At 38.7% G+C, this 25,315-nt stretch overlaps 1 protein-coding gene across 1 annotated transcript; it reads left to right on the forward strand.

The window, feature by feature from the left end:
• Positions 1–611: 611 nt before the first annotated feature.
• LOC101901319 (histone-lysine N-methyltransferase ash1) lies at positions 612–21,877 on the forward strand. The gene is made up of 6 exons (XM_011295764.3): positions 612–1,255; positions 8,121–8,228; positions 8,292–14,522; positions 15,182–16,846; positions 18,925–19,179; positions 19,252–21,877. The coding sequence occupies exons 2-6, from the start codon at positions 8,142–8,144 to the stop codon at positions 19,429–19,431; spliced, it is 8,418 nt and encodes a 2,805-aa protein (XP_011294066.2). The 5' UTR covers positions 612–1,255; positions 8,121–8,141; the 3' UTR covers positions 19,432–21,877.
• The last annotated feature ends 3,438 nt before the right edge of the window (positions 21,878–25,315 follow it).

The raw sequence follows: 25,315 nt of genomic DNA on the forward strand, positions 1-25,315 counted from the left end.
TTTGTTTGTTAGTATGATCCATTGTATGTACTCGCTGAAAATAACTTATAGTATGTTTAAATACGTCAAATAAATACACATAAAGAAAAAAAACGTTTATTTAAATATGCTATTAGAAAGCGTTTTGACTATTAAATTCACTCGATTTAAAATGTCAATTTCTCAGCGTATACGTCATGTTAATAGTAATCAAAAAAAAAAAAAATCCCATGGATATTATTTGACGTATATTGGCATTTGAGATCTAGTGGATTTCCGAATCTAAACGTACTTTTACTTTTTTTTCGTATCGTTTGGAGCCCTGTTAGTTTTGCTGACAACCTTGTCTTCTTTCGTAAGTTTGCTTGTTTTCAGGGAATTTTTCGTGAAAAAATCATTTCCCAGCAAAGGAAGAATAATTTTTGAATTCACTATCTGTTGGTAAATGAAAACTTAGCCACACAAATGCATATTACATTTCATTGGAATTAAAAGTTAAATAAAATTGCCAATTTTAAAATTTAAACTTGATATAAGTTTTCCTTTAAAAGTAATTTCTGCAGCAATCTGTATTGTAAACACGTCATTACATGAGTATAATGTCATGAACAGCTGATGGTGTGTACCCTGCTTAATCGAGAGCATGCCGTGTGAACATCCCGCAATGTCTCTTCTCCATCGATTACATTGTCATTTTTATTTTCGTGTGGTTTAAGTTTTTAGTTTTTAATGCGAATAATATTACGGAAAACTAACAAAAAGTTATAAAAATTGTAAAAAAATATTAAATCTCAAAGCTAAGCTTCATGGTGAAATGGAAAAAGCCTGGAATATTTAAACAGAACGTGTCCAAACAAGAAAAAATCTAAAGTGAAAATTTTGTCTGCCACCACCAAAAAGAAGAAAAAATAAACGGCGCCATTTTAAAGAAAAGAAAAAACAAAGCAAAGCAGCCAAATGCATTAAGAAAAAACAAAAGAATGTGTTAAAAATAAAAGAAAATATAAAAGGCAGAGAGTGCACGATAAAGAAGAAGAAGAAACAAAAAACAGATCAAACAAAAGTGAAGTGTTGTAAATTCGGTTTTGTGTTTTTATTTCTTTAATTATTTTAATTTTTTTTGTGGACTGTGAGAAAATTTTCACTTCTATTTGTTCACAAAAAAGGAAAAGAAAAAAATTCAAAGCAGCAGTTGCAACAATCGAGTATAGATGAATGTGTCCACAACAACAACAACAAGAGCAGCAGCAGAGCAGATACATGAAACTTAAATTGTGTAAGTGAATGCTGGCTGCATACACAACATTTTTTCACTGATTCTTTAACTTTCATCATTAAATTTAAGGTGAAACTGGTGGCCAAATGAGTTTTAAGGTTTGATAACCAACCAAAATTGGCTTGGAGAATTGGATTTTATTACGTACAAAGCAAATGTAGAAGAGAAGTGGAAGTGTGTATTTTGTGGATTACAAATGAAATGGCCCTGAGATTTGATGTCATATCATACATGGGCCTCTTAAAGCAGTGACCTAATTTAAAACAAAATTGTCCACGAAGAACAAAAAAAAGTCGTCTATGTACCTGAGAAAGAAGAAGAGCTTTAGACAAACATTAGACTAGGCGTACATTTGTAGCCTCCAGTGGTGGCATGTAGTGCAATTTTTGTAGTCCTTCCCATTTCCCCTTCTTTTTGTGGTGGTGTTGTGAAAACATCTGCCTCTATTCCCGTTACTGCTATTGTTGATGTTATGTCCTTTTTTTCTGCTAGGGATTTGGAGGAAATTCTTGTTTTGTTTGTTTGCCTTGTATCAGCCATTCTTCTTCGTTGCCGTGTTGTGCCGCCACTTTCGTTCGAGTTTCTTTAACAGGCAGACTGTTTGGTTGGATGAATGGCTGGTTGGCTTGTTGTTTATGTGGTTGGTTTTTTAATTGATATGATCGCGCGTTTTTTGCATTTCTTTTCTTTTCTTTTTGTTCCTTCCTTTCATTTGTAATTTGCATTTATTGTGTGTCAATCACACTTTCGAAATTTATATGTATGTCTCTCGCCCCTTAAAGGGGGTAAATAATGAAACACGCACACACAAAGTACGGTGAACAAGACTCGCACGTATTGTATTTTTTGGTTCTTAATATTGTGGTTGAGTTTTCGAGGCACTTTAAAATAATAAATTTCAAAAAGTTAAGAAACTATGTTAAGTAAACGGATTTGTAGTGCATTTACAGGTGTGGAAACGAGTTTTCTAATGGAATATCGAAAGGATGACAGCAAGACGGAAGAAACAACATATAAATGACTTTGGAATTGCATAAGAGCAATATATGGTCCTTGAAATCGCCCTATATGTGTATCCTTTCACATACAGGGTGCTGACTCCACCAATGAAATTAAAAACCTAAGAAGGAAGTTAAAACTCATCAATACCATAGACTACTTAAGGCTCTCGGGGTTGCTGGCCTTGCACCGGGAATTAAGAACTTTCACCTATGGATGGATCCGAACATCGCCTAGGCAAAAAAAAATCGTCTTGGCTATGGATAAATGTCAATATTAGCCTCAAAACCTAATTTTTATACCCTACACCACATAGTGATAAGGGTATTATGTCTTTGTGCATTTGTTTATAACATGAAGAAGGAAGCAAGATAGACCCATAGTTACTTTTGAGGATCTTCATAGAATCACTTTCTGAGTCGATTTATGCATGTCAGCCCGTCCGTCTGTCCATGTATTTTTGTGCAGGTCGCATTTATTATCCGCGTGAGATGACATTTTGCAAACAATATGTGTTTGGCCCAAGGACAAACCCTATTGAAATTGGTGATAATCGGATAAGATTTAGATATAGCTCCCATATATATCTTCAAACGATTTCAGGTTAATTGTGCACCAAATGGCCAATATAAGTTCAAATGATCCGAATTTTGACATATCCAAACGAATTCAGTCTAGAAGCTAGTACATCAAATTTGGAGAAAATCAGTTCTATAGCTATAGTTCCCATATATAAGTTTTATACGATTTGGGTTTTAGAGCGTAATATGCATTCCACAACAATGATCTTTGGTACCAGATATTAGATACAGCTCTGAAATAAGTGTAGCAAATTTTGTCAAGATCAGTTCAGATTTGGATATAGCTCCCATATATATCTTCAACCGATTTCTGGTTAATTTTGCACCAAATAGTCAATATCCGTTCAAATGACCCGAATTTTGACATATCCCACCGAATTCCGTCTAAAAGCAAATACATCAAATATATATGTTTCATTTGATTTGGGGTTTAAGTCCCCCAGATGCGTAATATACACTCCCCAAGAATGATATTTTGTACCGGAAATCAGATACTGCTCGAAAATACCTCTGTCGAATTTTATCGAGATCAGTTCAGATTAGGATATATCTCCCCTATATAAAGCTTTATCCGATATCATGTTTATTGAGCACCAAACGGCTAATATCAGCCCAAATGGACTGAATTTTGGCAATTACGACTGAATTCATCCATCCTATGTTATCTCGATCATTACGTGATATGGCATATCATGAGTATCTCAGGCAACCTTTGTCGGAAAATTGGAAAATATTTTGTGTATACAGAAACAAAGCCAAATCCGTTTTGAGGAAAGAGAGGAGAAAATTCTATTTAAATTCGTTTGCAGGTCTGAATTGCGCTGAAATGTGGAAAAAGATACGCGCTGGCGGTTGTTTGGGCGAGGATTCAGATTCTATTGAGAATACGTTTGATGTTAATCTTCTCAACGAATTTTTTGTCCAGCCTCCCTCCTCCTTGGGACCGAGACCCGTGGATCTCACTGGGTATCTTGGCCAAGACCATTCTTTTTCATTTAACTGTGTGTTTGATAGTGACGTTATTCGTGCCTTAGGTGCTATTAAGTCCGAAGCTGTTGGATCAGATGGCATACCTGTAAAGTTTCTAAAGCTTGTCTATCCATATTTATCTGCCTATTTTGTGCGATTTTTTAATACTATTTTAATGACGTCTAAATTTCCTTCTTGTTGGAAAAGTGCACGTGTGGTACCTATTCCCAAGAACAAAGGATGTAATAGTATGGAAAGTTTACGTCCTATAAGTATTCTCCCTGCAATTTCTAAAGTATTAGAGCATCTTATGAAGTTTCAAATTTTGGATTACATTGAAGATAAAAAGTTACTGAGCGATTTTCAGTTCGGTTTCAGGCGTGGTTATAGCACTGTCACTCACTTGCTTCACCTCACGGATACGATAAGGGAGGCTATTGATTCAGGCAGTTTTGGTGTACTTGTAGCTCTTGATTTATCGAAAGCTTTTGACAGGGTCGATAATGTATTGCTGATACAAAAGTTGAAGAATAACTTTCAGTTTAGTAGCACTGCTTGTAAATTAATATATTCGTATCTGCATGACCGATCACAGTTTGTGTGCCTTAATGGAACATCATCTAGGGAACTAGTTATTAATAGTGGTGTCCCACAGGGATCTGTTTTGGGGCCACTTCTTTTTATATTGTATATAAATGATATCGCAGACGAGATCAGTAGTCACCCTTGTGCACCGTTCATTTATGCTGACGACATGCATTTGTTTTTTAAGAATAGTTTGATTTCTAATTTGGAAGTAGATATTAACTCCACTTTAGAGTCAATTAATCATTGGCTTATAGTTAACAACTTCTCTGTTAATGTGGAAAAATCTAAATATATGTTTTTTAAATCAACGAGATGTATATTAAGTCCTAGGCTTCAAATTAATATGAATGGTTCTAGCATAGTATGTGTTGATGAGATGACATGTTTGGGTTGTATTCTTGATAATAAACTCAATTTTGATAGCCATATTCAGTCTCTGTTTGCAGTTGTTATGTCTACATTACGTCAATTGTATTGTAATAATATGTATTTGCCTCAATTTGTTCGAAAGCAGTTAGGTTATGCTTTACTTATGTCCAGAATTAGTTATTGCATTGAGGTTGTTTCCGGAACTTGCCAAGAGAACATTAAAAAGATTGAGAAACTCTATAATATGGTATTACGTTTCGTTTATCGGCTAAAACGTTATGATCACGTCTCAAATTATTCAATACTATTTTTAGGTTCGACTTTCAATACATATGTTAAGCAACGTTTATTAATGATATTCTATAAAATTATTCAGTCTAACTCTCCTGTAGTATTGCGTACCAGTTTTGTTTTTTCTCACTCAACCCGTCATACACAGATTGTTATTCCACGCTTTTCCTCCTTAGTGTTTGAACGATCATTTATTGTTAGGGTTGCTCGGACATGGAATGTACTTCCTGTCCAGCTTCGTACTTTTGTCTATCCATCCAGTGTATTTAAAAATAAATACATATCATTCACTGCAACTTGAACTAGACTGTAACCTCTTCTTATGTAGCAGTTCTTTAAAAATAATGATCATTATTGAATTAAATTCAATTATATTATTTATTTTTGGGGAACCAATTGTTTTACTGATATATATTTAGATATTCACACTTTTTGATACAGTAATTTTATATCACAAAATTGAAATGAATTTTTGTATGCTGCCATATTGTATGTATTTGTAATGTATATTTTCGGCTAAATACAGCTTCTTGCATTACTTGTATGAAATAAACTAAACTAAACTAAACCGGTACTTCAGATATAGCGACTTGGTATTTAAGTCCATCAAATTCGTAATATGCATTTCACAACAATGATCTTTGGTACCTCTGCCAAATTTTATCAAAATCGGTTCCGATTTGGATGTAGCCCCCATATATATCTTCAACCGATTTCCGGTTAATTGTGCACCAAACATCCGTCCGAATTCAGTCTAGAAGCAAGTACATCAAATTTTGTGGAAATCGGTTCAGATATAGCTGTAGCTCCCATATATATTATCCTATATATTGTGAATAATGAATTTTTGTTGAAAAATGTAATACCTTCGAAATCTGGACATATTGGCGCCACATATGGTAATATTTTTAAAAAAAACCCTGAAATCACAACCCAAATGGCGCAACATAGGTTAATATTTTTGAGGTGATCCGTGTAGATAACTTAACATAACCTAAGACTAAAAAATTGTTAACTCCTTGCCTATGCATGCTGGTGTTGGATTCGGAAGTTTCACCTTAAACTACAGTGGGGGGTTTGATTCTTTTGGTACTTGCCAGAAAATTAAATATTGAATGCATGGCTGTAGTGGCTATCTACACTCTACTCAAAGTTCGACGCTACATTGATCTTATTCGGAATAAAAAAAGAGTAAAGAAAAGAATGCAGAAAAAGGTATAGCGATAGCCGGGCTTTCAATAATGTGTAGCTGGAGTAGATCCATAATGAGCTATATGCCTCTGGTATTTCCTCTATTCTCATTAAATAGATTGATAGAATGCTAAAAAACAAGATAAAGCTTAGTAGAAAGTTGCATTAGGAAAACTGTCAGCAGAGGTACACCACAGAGAGGTGTTCCCTCACCCTTGCTTTGGCTCCTGATGTTCAATGAAATATTTGTGAGTTTTGACCAACTTCGAAAAAAGACAGCCGCATATGTTGATGATTTTTTGTGGGTTGGGTACCAGAAGGGATTCGCAGATATATATTAGCAAAATATTTGGAGGTGTGAAATTTGAATAGAGTTGGATGCTTATTTCGCTTTCATGGAGCGTTTTGTATTTCAAAATATTGAACCCTTTGTGGGGGAGATACCAGAAAGAATGATCCGATCTCTATAATTTTAAAACTGATTTTGTGTTTATGGAAAGAGTTAATGGAATCGGATGCTAATTTCGCGTCTTATGAATATTCAAAATTTTGATCCTTTGTGGGGGAGGTACCAGAATTAGTGATCCGATATATTCCATCTTCACATCACAACTTGGACTAATAACAATATTGTGATGAATGTAATTTGAAGAGAACCGGATGCTTATTCGGATCTAATGATCGTTTTTGTTATTCAAAACGTTGACCACTTGTGGGGGAGGTACCAGAAGGAATGGTCTGATATCTATTATTTTTATAACAGATCTTGTGTTGATGGAAATATTGAGATATGCCAAGTCTAAATGGAATCTGATGTTAATTTCGTGTTTTAAGAGCTTTATTAACATTCAACATTTTTACACTTTGTGGAGAAGGTATCAGAAGGAGTGGACCCATATATTCCATCTTCAAGCCAGACCTTGGGTTAATTAAAATATTGTGATGTGTGTAATTTAAAGAGAAACACGGTTGTCTTTTTCGGATTTTGTGATCGTTTTGGTTATTCAAATCATTGACAACGATCACAAAATCCGAAAAAGGCAACCGTGTCTTCACACCAGACCTTGGGTTAATACAAATATTGTGATGTGTGTAATTTGAAGACAATCGAACTCTCACCTCACATTTTATATGAGTTATAGTTATTCAAAATTGTGTCATTTTGTGGGGAAGGTACTTGATGGAGTGGACCGTTATTGTCCATTTTCGTACCTGACCTAGCTCTTATGCAAATATTAGGATTCGCAAAGTGGGAGCAAAATCGGATTATCCTTTTTATTTCTGTGCGGTTAAATATTTTCTTTGAAAATGTTGACATTTTGTGGGGGAGCTACCAGAAGGAGTGGACCGATGTTGCCCATCTCCGAACTCGATCTAAGTTTGACAATAATATTACGATGTACCAAGTTTAGATCAAATCGCATACTCCCTATAAGAGTTATCGTGCCCACCAGCCAGCCAGACAGGCGGACATCGCTATTGTTCCATGAAGCTCGACCACTCGTTCTTTAACATTGCTCAACATATGGGTCTTTAATTTTGCTTCGCACAGAGTCTCAATATTCCACGAATTGTATAAAAGTAAAAAGCGTAAGGGTAGGGCTTTTCACTTTGAAATCAAAATTTGTATGCCTGTCAAAAGTATTATTTTCCATGGTATCAATGAAAGTGCGAAAAGGAACTTTAGAGCAATCTTTTATAGGAAGATTTTCTTATATATTTCATACCAAGAGCATAGTCGACCGAAATGTGTTTCTTAATATCTCTGGTTTAGAAGAGAATCTTTATAAATAAACCACCGAAAGGATTTTCGAACAGACCGGCAATTCTACATTTCATTTTACTAATCTCTCTCATTTTTTAACATTTCTTTGCAGGAACAAGTTTTCCAATAAATAATGAGCACATCGAATGATGCAAAAACAAGGAATGTTTCGGATTTGCAGCATCAGCAACGTAAAGAACAAACTACACACGAAAACAAGGTATTGTTTCTCTTTGTCGTTGAAAAACATTTAAATATACAATTTTGACTTCTTTTATTTTAGAATGAACATGAAAGCTCACAAAAAGATAATAAACATAAAAAAAGACATGAAAAGAAGAAAATCACAAACAGCACAGCAACAGCAGCATCAACGTCTTCGAGCTCAGCGGCGACATCGAATAGCAGGAGCAGCAGCAGCAGTAACCACAGCATTAGTAACAGCAGCAACAGCAGTCATACCAGCACCAGTAACAGCAGTACCACCAGTAGCAACAGTAGTAACAACAATAGCAACAGCAGCCATCTCCACGTTTCCAATATTGCATTAGCCACGCAATTCAGTATACAACGTACCGATTCGGATGGTTGTTTGCGTATGAAAATATCAGCGATAAGACCTTCTACAACAGCAACAGGTGGGCAGAATAAAAAGGTAGCAACTGCAACTGCAGCAGCGTCAGCAACGGCGGCGGCTGTGGCTGCACCAAAAGACCAAGGAGAAGCAAAACTAGTAAATATCAGCCATAGCTTAGAATCAATTAAATTGAAAATTTCTCCACCACCACCGCCGTCAACGTCAGCCAATAAACAAACAACATCATCATCATCATCCGGTGTTGGAGAGAGTAAACGAAATAAGTCTGAAGAAAAAATGAAAACATTGCTATCATCAACACCACCAACAGCATCGACATCATCCACGACGACTACTACGACGATGATGACAACAACACCAATGTCTGTCATTGTGAGTCCATGTGCCGTTAGAGAGAAGAATGATTTATCATTGGCATCACTGATTCCATCACTGACAAAAACCACAATGGCTGGTGGTGGGGCGGAGAGTGATATTACCGATTCTGGTTGCTCAGAGGCTACTAATACAACAATTGCAACCACTGGTCCCGAGAAACCCTCCAAGAGAAAAGTAAAACGAAAAAAAGCTTTGCTGAAGGGCGCCCTCGAAGCCAAGCGTACCCTAAAGACATTGAAAACCCTCATTAATTCTCAGCAAAACAATGCATTTTCAACGGATTCAGAAGATGATGAACCCTTATCGAATAAATTGTTGCCTAATGTGGCAGCGGCAGCTGCAGCAGCAACAACAACACAAAGGGCTCCACGTTTGCTACTAACCGCAGTGGGTGTTAAACACAATTCAAATAATATGCTGGGCAGTCAATTGTTAGCTGGCTTAACCTTGAATTCTTCCACTACCGGTGGTGGGGGAGTTGGTGGAGGTAGTGATCACATTGGTCTATCCAGCAGCGATAATGATTTACCCAATATAAGGGCAGCTGTTGAAAGAGTGGTAGGTGATTCGGATGATGACGACGATGACGATGTAATGTTATCCCATTATCCCAAGGCCAAAACGAAATATCAATCAACATTATTGCAAGATTTCAATGAAAAGACTCAAATGTTGGGTCAAAATTCCAAATCATCCGAAAGCGAACCTCCCAAAATATCACAAGTGATGGCCCAGCATGAAATACTGGCCCACATCAACAGTAATTCTCAGTCGGAGAGTGTGGCCTCGTCGTCGGCAAGTGTGGTGAACAAAAAACGTAGAGGTAGACCCAAAAAACCCGATAAACCACCACCACCGCTTCGAGATGTGACACAAAATTCAATGTCATCGTCATCACCGCTTCACAATATGCTGCCACACAAAGTGGCGAATATAAATGAATCGGCTGACTCGGGGGTCATTTCCACCACAAGTATATCGACGCAAAGTACATCACCACATCCCTGCACAACACTGGCTTCATCGGCATCTGGCAATGATGCCACTTCCTCCCCACATTCTCCCAATAAAACTGTTAATAATACGCCCGAAAAGCAGCACCAGCAGCTCAATGAGACTGCATCCTCTTCAAGTACAAGCAAACCTAAAATTGATATCGCCCTGCTGGACAAACGTATGTATGCCACCGAAAGAGTCCTTTATCCTCCGCCCAGAAATAAGCGTAGACAATCAATGAGTGCTGCACTGGGGGGAGGGGCAGGTGCAACTGGCGAAAAATGTCGCAACAATGCGCCGGCGAACAATTCCCATCAAATAACAGCCACAAAAGATGATTTGCAGCTTGACCCTGTGTGGCGAAAAATCGATGTAAATCGTAAATTTCGTCGTCCCAGTGTTTGCAGCACCACGGGTGGTGGCAACAGCGGGGGTGGCGGTGGTGGGGGTTATAAAAGCGATGGTGGTCTCACTGACACCGATCGTCGTAGTATACGGGATCGCTCCATTAAATCCACAGTTTGTAGTAAAATTTTGGCAGCCAAGAGTGGCTATGTCTCTGATTACGGTTCGTCATCGTTTCGCGTGACCTCGAAACATTCAAAACACTCCCATAATTCGGGTTACAAAAGTGATGCTAGCTGTAAAAGTCGATACAGCACCAAAAGTTGTGCCTCCCGCAAGTCACGAGCCAAATCGTGCGGTTATCGAAGCGATTGTAAAGAAAGTGTTTTGGGCACCTCATCGAAATCCTCGAAATTTCGTCGAAAACGACGCGCCTCCATTATGCCGAAATCAACAATGGGTTCGCTCAAAGACGAACAGGATATTTTACAGCTGGCCGGTTTATCTTTGGGTCAGAGCAGTGAGGAGTCCAATGAATATGTCTGTAAGCCATCATTGGAAAAATTACCCACCACCAGTGCCAGTAAAAAGTATGGTGAAATAAATCGTTATATAGCGACGGGGGAATATTTTGGTCGAGGATCATCAAGTAAATCTTTTGCCAGTCTGAGCAGCAGTAATCAGGCGAAAATATTTGATCTATCCTTGGATTTGCCCGGCACACCCACGCAAGCCAAAATTGCGTTACATCAGCGTAAAAATTCAACAACTTCCGAATTTGCCCATGATTTGTTAATGCAGTTGCCGGGGGCACAACATCCGGCCCGTAAGATAAAATCACGGCGCTCCTCGGTGGCCAGTTATTGTAGTTCATTTTATTCGGTGGGCACCACCAAAATCCGAAAACGACGACGAAAGAAACTTTTTCGTTTCCACAATTCTTCGTCAAGTAAAAATTCTGTTATCGATTCGAAATTACTAACGGAAATAGAAATACTCACCAATACATTTGCCTCACGATGTCGAATACAAACAACAACAACAACGGCAGCGGCGGGAATAAGTGACAAGGTTTCAGCGGCGAGTGGTGGTAATGTTTCGCTCAAGGAAAAACTTATGGCTGAGGCTAATAAACTAAAGCAAAGTTTTGCGGCTGCTGCGGCCGCGGCCCAGGCAGCATCAAGTTCTAACACGGTGGCATTGCCCTCCAACACGGTCAGTAAAAGAGGAGATGCGCGTGACAAAAAATCCCTTAAGAAACGAAAAATGTCCGAGAATCTTGACTTTGCCATGCTTTCGGCAAGGGCAGAAGGTAGCGCCGCCACCCCGTCGGGGACACCATACCAAGGAACATCCTCCTCCTCCAAGAGACGACACAAAAAGGCAAGCAGTTCTAGTCCCGACGATCACAAACTGCCACTGAAAAAGCGTCATTATCTGTTAACGCCGGGAGAAAAATCCAGTGAAGTTGCTGTGGCAGTGGCGGCAAAATTATTTGCCAATAACTCGGAGGCATGGGCGGCAGCTGCAGCGGCAGCCAAAACCACCGCAAACACAAAATCTCAGCAGCAATTCAATGCCCGGACAGCAAAAGCGAATTTGACACCAAAGAAGCGACATCTACTGCAACAACACCAGGGTCACCATCATCATCATCATCACGCCCCCCATTCGATAAGTGAAGACTCGAGTAGCAATAAAACTGGTAGCACACTATCACCACTACGCGTGGCTGTGGGTGACTCCATCAGCGGTGGCAAACTACTGGACATAAGTCCGCAGTCCTTAAATAGCCTCAAACAAGTCACCGAAGCTGTTAACAAAAAAAGGTCCCGCCTGGAGGGCTTGGTATCACGCATAGCTACCACCAACCATCAGGGCGATGAAGTGGGTGCTGGAAAAAATAAATCTCAATTATCATCTACTCTGCAAATTGAATCGGAATCATCTTCCTGTCCACCGCCGGGCGTATTTGAACCTTCCGTTGAGTTAGAGATTCAAATTCCTCCCATGGCCAAGTTAAGCGATTCAGCAACGGGTATTATTACCAAATCGGAAATTGAGTCGCCTCTGCTTATGGACATAAATAAAAGCTATGAGGTTGTGCCACCCAAAAGCAATGGTCAACGCGGTGTTGTGGAATCATTGCTTAACAAAACCGGCGGCAATTTGATATTGAAAAGAAAACGTAAGAAAATAAACCGCACCGGATTTCCAACGATAAGGCGTAAAAAACGTAAGGTCCAGGAAAATCTAGGCTTGGATGATGTTACTGCTGATATTGAGGAGGGGGATCATCGAATGGACTCCTCTCCCACCAAAGTTTCACCAACCGTAGGTTCTTTAACTAACCACCCGGCCAAAAAGTGTGATCGTGTACCCCAGGAAGGTGAGACATCACAAACATTTATGGAACGTAACAATCGTACGCCACGGCTGTCGGTGGTGGCTCTCGAAAGACTACAGGAATCTCCACAAACAAATAGGGAAAAAACGGAAAGAGCTGAAGCGACCAAGGATCCAAATGCCAAGACTGAACAGCCAACTACACCCAAGTCAAGGCATGGAAGGCGTGAGGTGAAAAGGAAACTAGATAAACAAGAAAAGGTGGTGGTGGATGTCAGTTCCACTGTGGTTCAAAAGTTGTCCAAATCCCTGCCAGCAAAAACGCTTGACGATGATGATGATAAACCGTTGGCCTCAAGAGCCCGAAGACGCTCTAAACCCCTCAAAGAAACCAAGGCAAGTAATAAGGAAGCCACTGGAGACATTACAACAACTAAACGGAAAGCACCTTCGGCCATATCAAAAACGGTAAAATCTCTTTTGGATGCCAATATCAAATTACCGGCTGGCATCGATCCCAGCTCCTTGATGAGTTGTAAAATCAAACTGAAGCGTCGTAACTCCATACACCCCCTGGCCATAACAGCAAAATGCCAGACTGTTGCCCCAAGACCGTCTCTGCCCATAGAAATCGAACCAACCCGGGAGGAAATAGAACTAGCAGCAGCAGCCAAAGATTGCAACTTGAACTATGAGGAACATGATGTTTTACCTTTGCATGAAAATCTCCACTATGTGAGTACTGAAGGAGCCGAACAAAGTGATACCAGCGAGGAGAAACTATCAACGTACTCATCGTCGTCTTCCAAAAAATCGAAGCTGGGCAAGAAAACCTATTTGGTTGCGGGATTATTTTCGGATTATTTCAAAGTTACTCCGGTAGCGGGCAGTAATGGGAATAACAGTGGCAACAAGAAGGGTGCCCATAAGAAAGATGGCAGTGGAGATAAAAAGACCGATGGAGATAACAAACAATTGGGGGCTGGCGATAAGATTGCAGAAGCAAAAGATGCCAAGGAGGTCATTGAAACGATGGCAGTAACGCCAACTTTGCCTCCACCACCCTATTGTGAACGGTATTTTCGACGTACCCAATATGATTTTGAATTACCCTATGATATATGGTGGGCCTATACCAATTCCAAACTGCCGTCGCGCATCACCGTGGCCTCATGGAATTTCCGGAAAATACGCACCAACATCTATGCCGAAAATGTAAAACCACCACCGATTGCAGCCTACGACCATCCCATGTGTAATTGTAAACCCGACATGGGATGTGGTGATAACTGTCTAAATCGCATGGTCTACACCGAATGTTCGCCCTCGAATTGTCCCACGCGCGAAAAGTGTCGCAATCAGAAGATACAAAAACATGAAATTGCACCGGGTGTGGAGCGTTTTATGACCGAAAACAAGGGATGGGGTGTACGCACTAAACTGCCCATACCCAAGGGCACTTACATCCTGGAATACGTGGGTGAGGTGGTTACCGAGAGAGAATTTAAAGATCGCATGGCCAGTATTTATCTCAACGACACCCATCACTATTGCCTGCATCTGGATGGTGGTCTGGTCATTGATGGCCATCGCATGGGTAGCGATTGTCGTTTTGTCAATCATTCGTGTGAGCCAAATTGTGAAATTCAAAAGTGGTCTGTCAACGGACTGTCACGTATGGCCCTCTTTGCCAAGCGACCGATACAGGAGGGCGAGGAGTTGACATACGATTATAATTTTTCGCTCTTCAATCCATCGGAAGGCCAACCGTGTCGTTGCAATACGCCCAATTGTCGCGGGGTGATTGGTGGCAAGTCACAGCGCATTAAACCGTTGCCCGTGGAGGCGAAGGTAAGTGTGATCCGCAAAAGGTTTTTGGGGGAAATTCGAGGGGCGGTCTGAAATTAAGGATAAGGAGACCAAAACTTAAACGAAGAAAGAGTGAAAAGAAAATTGGTATAAAAAGTCCTTTAGAAATAGGTGACGAATCAAGCGAGTACTAGTGTTTGGGAATACGGGACGGGGCCACGATTGCAATGTCTTAGAATATTCGTTCGAAACCTCATGATGAACTTGATTTTTTTTAAATCGATTTATGAAACAAGCCTGAAGTATGTCAAGGGCTGAAGGAACAAGCTTCAGGTTTAACAATGAAATAAGCTGAAGATAGATTTTCATAACCTATGGGCTCTTCCCACAGTAGTTTGCTGTTCACACAAAAATTCTTCCAATTTTGGTGATTTTAAAAGCACTAATGCAATTTAATATTTTGTAGTCCTAATAGGTTAAACACATTTTCGCAAAAAAGGCATAGGTCCCGATTTTGGAATCGTATTTAGAATTTCCCATCCGTATTTTCCATTGCTGCGGTAGTTATAGCAATAGATAGTTATATCTTAGCTCCAATTTCAGTCGCTTATGTTGCAGGATATAAAAAGTTTAGCCTCGCCGAACTTATCTCTTTTTTTTTGAATTCTTCTAATGCTCAATTCTCTCTCTCTCCTTTGCAGGCGCCCAGTGAAACCCCGTCGAAGGGCGATGCCAAGGGCCGACAACGAAAACGTAAAGCCAAGAAGAATACCCAAAAACAAACGCCAAAAGATGCACCGACACCAACCCGAATGCATCCTCTGTCCGAGAGAGAGCGAAAATTTGTCAAACAATATTCAATATTTTTGATAAGGAACTTCGAAAAGATACGAGCAAAAACTATGCTACGTAAAGCGGCCGATAGAGCAGAAACACAAACACCCTCAACAACGCCGGCAACGAGTCCCAGCCCTTTAATGCCGGGCGCCATATCCCAAAGACGTCCCTCAACACCAGCATCATTGGCGGCCCAGATAACAGCCTTGTGCACAGCTCGAAATATTAAAACACGCGGTCTAACATTGGCCGTGCAGGATCCTGAACTCGAGAAAATGGCAAAAATGGCCAAGATCTTGCGGGACATTTGCACAAGTCTGGAGGCCGTGAAGAATCCCGAGAATAATCTCTCTCTGGTATCACTGACCTTATCAAATTCCACTTTGGCAGGGGCCAATAAAAAGAAAAAAGCCTCCCTGAAGAGTCAACAGAAAGCCGAGCTCCACGATTTCAAATCAATACAAAGTAATGTTGAGCAAGGTTTCTATAAACAGCCAAGTGAATTCAATATGGATATGGAAAAACTCTTCAAGGACACACGAATGTTGCTGGAAAAAAATGATGCGGCAAAGCTGCAGCTATTGGAAGCGCTGGAAAAATCCTTTGTGGAGGAAAAACAAAAACAATACTCAGCCTTATTGGAAATACTTGGTGATGAAGCATTGCTCAAAGATTTCCGAGAACCATTGGCAGCAACCCCAACTACTCCAGCACAGCAAGATGAGCAAAACAACACAACAACAACAGATCACAATCCCTCAATGCCTTGCTCCTCCTCCTCCTCCACGTCAAATGAGGACATAATACGTTGTATATGTGGCCTATTCAAGGACGAAGGTTTGATGATACAATGTGCCCGCTGCATGGTATGGCAACACACCGAATGCACCAAAGCCGATGTGAAAGCCGACAACTATCTCTGTGAACGTTGCGAACCACGTGAAGTGGACCGAGAAATACCCTTGGATGATTTCACCGAAGAGGGCCATCGTTATTATCTCACCTTGATGCGTGGCAAGGACTTACAGGTGCGTCAGGGTGATGCTGTTTATGTTTTACGTGACATACCCGTCAAAGATGCGGGCGGTAATGTGGTGCCCACACAGAAGCATACCTACGAGACAATTGGCGGAATCGATTACAATGAATGCGATATTTTTCGCGTTGAACGTTTGTGGAAAGACGACAAGGGAGAACGTTTCATATTCGGTCATCATTTTCTACGTCCACACGAGACATTCCATGAGCCATCACGTAAATTCTATCCCAACGAAGTGGTTCGCGTTCCCCTCTACGAAGTTGTACCCATTAATTTGGTCATTGGCCGTTGTTGGGTTCTGGATCGTACGACATTTTGTAAGGGACGTCCGATCGAGTGCAACGATGAGACGCACTGTTTCATATGTGAGTTGCGGGTGGATAAGTCGGCGCGTTTCTTTTCCAAGGCGAAAACAAATCATCCGACTTGTACGAAAAGTTATGCATTTCGTAAATTCGATGAGAAGTTGCGAATATCGAAAACGTATGCGGTAAGTAAATGGGAAAATTTCGAGAAAAAAATATGATAACTTTACGGAAAGAAATGGGTGGTTTACCTACTTGGAAAACATATTCAATGCAGATTCACTTTTTGCAATAGTTCAATAGGAAAGTATTGATCCTCAATTGCCAACCAAAGTAGCTGTAATTTGACATTTTGGAATTGTAGATGGCTATCCGCAACAGCTTCACTCACAAGGTGTGTTGTATTTTTGTTGATTCTGTTTTAGCTTCAAGTTTCGAGGGCTTGTAGCGTTGGTACGAGACACAAAAGATTCATTCACATTTAAATGCTGGAGTGCTCTAACGATAGCCACCTGTGGGTCTCCAGCCAAATATAAAGAAATCACACTATCACGCTTGAATTCCATGACGAATATCTTTTTGTTTCTGGAAAATTCTCACCAAAATGCTTTTGTACGCTTGTAGACAATATTATGAGCTGTCACTGGAATAATTTTAACAGCTGTCGAACGAATGGTTTAGAAATGACAGCAGTCTGAAGTTAATTGCAGTTTTTTCATCTCACCCACAACTGAACTCAACTCATTGGCATGATTCGTCTATGCTGGTTTCAGTAGCGGGATCATCCGGCACTGGCTACGAAAATGATGAGGGTGGGTAGTGACAGGTTCAGAACTTTTGTCGGGCTCTGAACTTTTCGCGTGTTCAGTTGTTTTAACATTTTAACAATCAGAACTGGCTGATTGGAAGGCGATGTAATATCTTTTTATACCCTCAGCCATATGGCTACAGAGGGTATATATCATTTGATACGGCCAAAACGTGCCTAGTCGAAATAACGGTTTTAGACCCTAGGTCTCTTTGGACCAAATCCGTTTCAGAACATTTGGAGTCGATCTAGCGATGTCCGTCCGTCTGTCTGGCTGGTGCGCACGATAACTCTCGAATGGAGTATCCGATTTGGTCCAAATTGGCTACAACGTAATATTTTTGTCAAACTTAAATCGAGTTCGGAGATGGGCAATATTGGTCCACTCCTTCTGGTACCTCCCCCACAAAAGGTCGAAATTTTCAAAAAATATATTTTTTGCACAGGAAGAGAAAGGATAATCCGAATTTGCTCCAACTTTGCAAATCCTAATATTTGCGTCAGTGCTAGGTCAGGTGTGAAAATGGACAATATCGGTCCACTCCATCAAGTACCTCCCCCACAAATGGTCAAAATTTTGAATAATTACAACTCTCATAAAATGTTATGTAAGAGTCCGATTGTCTTCAAATTTCACACATCCCAATATTTATATTAACCCAAGGTCTGGTGTTAAGATGAACAATATCGGTCCACTCCTTCTGGTACCTCCCCCACAAAAGGTCGAAATGTTCAAAAAATATATTCTTTGCACAGAAAGAGAAAGGATAATCCAAATTTGCTCCAACTTTGCAAATCCTAATATTTGCGTCAGTGCTAGGGCAGGTGTGGAAATGGACAATATCGGTCCACTCCATCAAGTACCTCCCTCACAAATGGTCAAAATTTTGAATAATTACAACTCTCATAAAATGTTATGTAAGAGTCCGACTGTCTTCAAATTCCACACATCCCAATATTTATATTAACCCAAGGTCTTGTGTTAAGATGAACAATATCGGCCCACTCCTTCTGGTACCTCCCCCACAAAAGGTCGAAATTTTCAAAAAAAAAACGTGGATATATATTGCACCCTCTTTACTTCTTCCTCTATTTCTTCTAAACTTTTCTTCTGCTATATTTTCTTTTTACATTGGAATTCTTCTTCTCTAAAAAGGATGGACACAGTGGGCGAGTAGGTTTCCGAGTGGAGTGGTTGTGTTTTAGGCAACCACGCATCCTTTAACCTAATTTAATCTACTTTTCCAACAAATTTTAGGCATATCGGCATTTCTGGATTTTCAAGCTGCCAGCCCAATTTCCAAACAAATCAGCTAGAATTTGATATAGCCTCTAACATTTTAGGGATTTTGAGGTTGGCTAAACATGTTTTCATCTATTTATTGGAGGCCCTAAATAGTATCTGCTTAAATTATTAATAACTTATTTGCCATGTTGTATGCCCCTCCTTTGCAGCCACACGATGTTGATCCGGCTTTGTTAAAACCCCGTAAACAAAAGACTGACAGTGAATGTCCAAGCATAGCTTCGAGTTCACCAGCAGTAGCTGCTGAAAATAATGTTGTTGGTGGAGGTCATACAACAAAGCAGTTGGATACGAATAAAACACCACAAAGCTCAAACAAATCGAAACGGCAAAGTAGCAAGAGCCCAGCGACAGTTATTGCAACAACAACTATGCCGATACGAACTGCCGCCTCACCAAAAATTGTAAGTTTAGAAATTTGTCTTATCCTTTCTTATTTATCTTATGCTCATTTTTTTTTTCTCTTCTTCTTGCAGACCCTCAAAGAGAAACGTTCGCATTTGGAAAATGTTTTGAAATCCCTCAAACTACGTCAAAAACTTACAAAACCAATGGCAAACAATAACGAAACACCATTAGATTTGTCCTATTTATTGTCAGGACGTGGAGCTCGCCAGCGAAAAACACCACTTGCAATACGAAAAGATTTTGTTTAATGCTGCTTCGTCCATGGAAGCATAAATGCTGCTGAAAGGAAAATTAAAAACAATAACAAACAAATTGTAAAATAAACACCCTTTTTTTTGTAACATAAATTTGAGATTTATAATTAAGATAATCAAATCTATATACCTAACAAAACCACACACCCACATCCACACTAAAACGACACGCTTCTACTATCAATTTTACATAAATTATGTATGTATGTATTTTACAAATTAGACATTATAACACTTTTTTAGTATAGAAAGAAAGAGTTTCGAAATGATTGCAAAAATAAGAAACATTTACATTAGGGAACTACAAAATTGTACATTTTATTAGGTATTTCTTTTTTTATTTATTGATCTTAGTCTAAGATGATATATATTATAGATATTAAGAATATGAGTCGTCTTCTTCTGTATACACACTGCACGTGATCAAGAATCAAATCGAAAAGAAACCCAACAAATCATCCTTTTATGATGTTTAATTTGGTATTTTTTTATTCTCAGAACAAATATCATTTCCCAGTTTTAGTCTAATTTTCAGCATCGAAAAAAAAAAAAACATTGGTTTCCTATCCAAATTGTTGGCTAAGTAAAAAAAAAAACAACTCAAATGCCCAACCCTTTTATTTTTATACCCTCCACCATTTGTCATTCCGTTTGTAACACCTCGAAATGTACATTTTAGACCCCATAAAGTATACATATATATTCTTGATCAGCATAAATTTCTATGTCGATTTAGCGATGTCCGTCCGTCTATCCATCTGTCCGTCTGTGGAAATCACTCTAGCTTCCAAACGAATTGTTGAATTAGATTGATAAAAATTTTCTCAAATGTATATTATGCAAACCATGTTGGGATAAACGCTGATTGGATTGTAATCGATTTCACTAGTGGCCAACCAGTTTGGAAAATAAATTCATTGGAGTGGAGTAATCTGGCAAATCATTTTGAAAAATAAACTTATTGGACTTGAGGTCACTTTCTACGAATTTACCTTCATTTGGAGTACAACCTGGCTTTTTGTATCCTGAGGATCGCCAATGCTCTCTACAACATAGGAGAGCTCGCTTGACAGTCCAAAAAAAAAATGTATATTATTTCTGCAGGACTTTTGGTATTGAAAATTTGCCATGTGGGTCCGCGTTTTGGTATAGCCCCCATATAACGGTACTCTCCGATATTCGGTATTTTGATGATTTTAGCGACATTATACACCGGAATTGTTTCAACTTTGGTATTTGAAGTTCGTAATGGATACTACAGCCTAAGATAGAAAATTGCCTGTGCAGGTCCACGTCTTCGTATAGCCTCCGTATAACGTTACCTCCCGATATTCGGTATTTTGATAATTTTAGCGACATTATTCACCAGAAATGTTTAAAATTTGGCATTTGAAGTTCGTAATGGATACTACAGCCTGAGACAGAAAATTGTCTGTACAGGTCCACGTCTTCGTATAGCCTCCGTATAACGTTACATTATTCGACGATTTTTTTTCAAGTTTCGCATTTGAATATTGTAATGGCTTATGACAAAAATTACCTATGCAGGTCCATGTCGTCGTATAGACAGTTACATTTAGTATTTTTAAGATTTTAACAGAATTTCCAACGGATTTTATTGTTTTTGAAAATTACCAAATGCGTTCCAAATGGTGGAGGGTATTTAAAGTTCGGCCCGGCCGAACTTACATCTTTTTTCACTTGTTTCTTCTTCTGAAAAAAGATTCTTGTTTTTAAAAAGCCTTGTTTTTTCTTCAAATTTTACAATATTTTATACGATTTTTATACGCACTCACATGATTATGATGATGACTACATAATAATTATTATATGATTTATTGACTTTATATGGAAGATATACCTATATCGGTGGACTTTGTTTTAAACAAAATTTATTAACAATAATTGTGCTTATTATTTATTTAATATTTCTCTTATATACATACACATAATATGTATATTGTTTTTTTTTTATATTTAGTTTGTAAATTTAACAAAAGAAAAATCAAAGGGTTAGTATTCGAAACTAACCTGAAAAAATTATAGGAAATTTTGTTTGTAATTTATTTGCCCGTACAACTTCAACACACCCACACCCAATTATCATGAATTTATTATATTTATAACAACTCTTGTTTAACATTTAATGCTGTAATATATTGAACATACTTCTCCAACCCCTTTCCACAATTTTAGGTATTATTACTTTGCTCTTTATTGAACTAATGTTGTGTTATTGCTGTTTATTATAATTTTTTTTTTTTTTTTGAATTTAGCTGTTTTTTTTTTTCTTTTTATTCTGAACCTATTTTTTTTTTTTTTGAATATAGTTTTATTTTTTTATACACCATAGTTTTTCTACTTAGTTATTTTTAAGTAGCACATTTTTTCTCCAATAATAATAATAATAATAAAATTCTGCAAAACATGGTTTAATGCATATTCATTGTTATTTCTTTTTTACTAAACAAAATTTTATCTAATATTGTTTTTTTATATTATTATTATTACCATTTTTCAATAAAACTGAAATATACATATATATTTTTTACAAAACAAAAAAAAAACCGAATTCAGCTTTAGTTTTCTTTTCAACTTACCCTGGCATAATCATCAATACTAGGTTAGGTTAAAGGATGCGATGATGATATGTTTAAAACACAACCACTTTACTCGGTGAGAAGAAGAAGTTCAATGGGAGAATAAGGGGAAATAAGAAAATATATCAGAAGGGAAAGTTTAAAGAAGGAAAGGAAGAAACGAAGAGGGTGAAAGTGTACTGAGTGAGTTGAAAAATCTGCAACAAATTTCAGACTGCTTGGCCTTGGAGGCTTTAGTATTAAGTTTGAATTAAATAAAGAAAGAAAGAAATGACTAAGCCACTCGTCCGATACCTGTTAAAATTATTCCAGTGACAGCTCATTATATTGTTTACAAGCGTACAAAAGCATTTTGGTGAGAATTTTCCACAAAAAAAAATCTATTCGTGATGGAATTTAAGCGTGATAGTGTGATTACTTTATATTTGGCTATAAAAAAAATGGCTCGTGAGCTGAACAATATTCCATTCGACAAATATAAAAAATGAGCTCAAGGTAAAGCCATTGAAATTCCAAAAAGTCGAAGAACTTAGACCGCAACAGAAAGAAAATATATTCAAAAGAGCTAAAGAGTTGCTCCGCTTGGTCGAAAGTGGTGAAAGTGAACTGCCGAATTTGGCTTTTTCCGATGAGAAAACTTTCGTTGTCCAGCAGTTTCTAAACAAACAATATGATCGTGTTTACTTGCCAAAGAGGTCAGCATACCGGCATAACAGCCGATGGTCGCTCTCCGCTCGTATTAATCGACCGTGGCATCAGAATAAATGCCGAATGTTATCGCGAAAATATTCTGGAGGGTTGTGTTAAAGCCTTGGGCACGCAAACATTTTTGCCGCAGACCTTGGACATTCAACAGGACGCACTCAGCTCGCGCCACCCTAGGATGGTTACAAAATGAGGTTCCTCGCTTCATTTCCAGCACACAATGGCCACCAAAATTTCCGGATACCAATCCGTTGGACTATTGTGTCTGGAGTATTTTCGGAAAGCAAGGTTGGCACTAAAAAAATACCAAAGTGTCGATCACCTCAAGCAAGCGCTTCGTCGGGAATGGGCCGCAGAGCAACATTTGGGCAGCGTGTGACGATTTCATTGGACATAATTCGTGCCAAAGGTGACCAATTCGAGCAAATCTAAACTTATTCGAAAATTTGATGCTATTTCCAATATTTTTTGCTTCATTCAATAAAATTAAAAAAAATGTAAAAATTATGCCGTTTGACTTTGTTGCAGTTTTTTTATCTCACCCTTTATCCACGTTGTGATCAGCGTGTTGTCTTTAGCCATCTTCTGGCAAATTGAGGCATGACTGCTGGTTCGGTTTCAGAAAGAGGACAAGTCTGACTCGATAAAGTGTTGGTTAGTGTCAGAGAGACGATGGAGCACTTACTCGTCCTGACAGAGCCTGCAGTATTCGGATTTGCCTCCCCAACACCGCCCCCCCCCCCCCATTTTTAAGTCATGGTCCTTATGTTGCAGTGACCTGTAATTAGGCCCACCATAAGTTTTAGGTCAGATTTCGTCAAGGTGGCTTCACTGAGAGCTTTTAAGGCCGCCTGACTTTCCACATATATAGTCACCGGTCTGTTCAGTTCATTGATTCTGTTTTCCATGGCTTTCCTGATAGCAAAGATTTGATATGTGGCTAAGTCCCCAACTCTTCCCTATAGAGTTTCTACAAGAATAAAGTGCGATTAAGCCACGCTTCGCTCGCTCCTCGATGTTCCTTTTCCAAATTAATTTTTGTTCAAGGACAGTACCGAGGCACTTAGCGTCAATACGAGGTGCCGCACTTCCTCAAGAACCTAATCATACTTCTGGTGCAACCATGGCCAGCAATGATCGCAATGGCAATTTGCTAAAATAAAGTTCACAACAGATCTTATCTGTAAATCTTGCTCCGTACAACCATAACGATGTGTTAAGCAGAGCCAAATTAAAAACTAAAGGAAAAAACAAACAAATTAAAAATAAACACACCTTTATTAAAAAAATTCAATGAAAACACAAAAAAATAGTCAATGGCTGATTAATATTCTGCACCCGACATGGAATTACAAACGTCTGCCCATTGCATTTTCCAAAATTTCAACATATAAGTCCTTATACGTACTTTTGAAATTTTTCCAATTTGGTGTTTCGGCGACGGCCGTAAAGTGGTTTACTATAAAATCAAAAGCATTTTTTTCAAGACGTTTCATGTAATATCCTTTAGCCAATAGAAGCGTATCAACAGCTGTAGCGGCATTCATTGTTTCATTTAATACACTTTCACACATGTTTTTCAAATCCAAAAGTGCATACTTGTTGGCAACAGCCGCGAGTTTTGGAGCCATATGTGTGGGTATTCCACTCCCAGTGTATACATGCTTTAGCATTTCTTGCATTACCTCGGCGTCCATATCATCAATTGACACACGATTGGTTTTGCTCTCCAGGAATTCATTACGGAACATTGCTGCGAAAACATCGCTACGCCCACACAATATAAACTTGTGGGCTTTAAATTCACTTCCATCTTGTGCAACGAGAGTTACATCGCTGAACTCTCCGCTGGATAACATCTTGGAAAGATCTTTTGCCAAGTTGCAAACGAAGGGAATTGGTTTCAATTTGACATTATAGTATTGCCCTCGTTCTTGTATGTCGAAAATAAATTTCACTGCATCCTCTGATAGAATCTTATCGATATCACGCTGTTGTATCTCAAAGACACGAGTCCGCGTTTTATTATTTTTATTATTATTTCGATCCATTCGACGACATAATTAAACTGCACTTCATTGTTTTTCACCCCTGATAAAGAAATTCGAAAAACTAAGTTTAGGGGTCCGAATCCAAGATCAACATCGACGGATATTCTTATCGGAACCGATTTGTTTAGACTTAGACACCATGTAGTTTTTATATTGCCACACGTCCAATTTATAGTAGAGGCTTCCACTACTGTTCCAGGTATAATCAAAGACCAGTTTGTAATTTTCCAAGTATATTGGAATGTTCTTTTTTCAAAGATAGACTCGCAAATTTCGGACATATTTTTGTTGGCAGTAAAATAAACCAGACATACGTTAAAGTTTTTGATTTAATCCGGCGAACGCAATGCGTTTGTCTTGAAATCATGAAATACAATAAATTGGCTCAACAGTGTTATTCCCCGTATTCGGTGATTGTAACGAGCGAGTCAATGTGCAGTTAGTAAATACGTCTCGAGCTACAAAAACACCATGGTTAGTTGAGTCGCAAACCAGGTTTTTTCATCCATGGCGCAATAACAG

This window comes from Musca domestica, unplaced genomic scaffold, assembly GCF_030504385.1.
Source record: "Musca domestica strain aabys unplaced genomic scaffold, Musca_domestica.polishedcontigs.V.1.1 144, whole genome shotgun sequence".
Taxonomy (NCBI): domain Eukaryota; kingdom Metazoa; phylum Arthropoda; class Insecta; order Diptera; family Muscidae; genus Musca; species Musca domestica.

Bases quoted from the DNA above. Each gene is read 5' to 3' on its own strand.
- LOC101901319 (XM_011295764.3), top strand. From the start codon at position 8,142: ATGAGCACATCGAATGATGCAAAAACAAGGAATGTTTCGGATTTGCAG. The intron at 16,847-18,924 runs GTAAGTAAATGG...CCTCCTTTGCAG, and splicing joins GAATATCGAAAACGTATGCG to CCACACGATGTTGATCCGGC. The intron at 19,180-19,251 runs GTAAGTTTAGAA...TTCTTCTTGCAG, and splicing joins CTGCCGCCTCACCAAAAATT to ACCCTCAAAGAGAAACGTTC.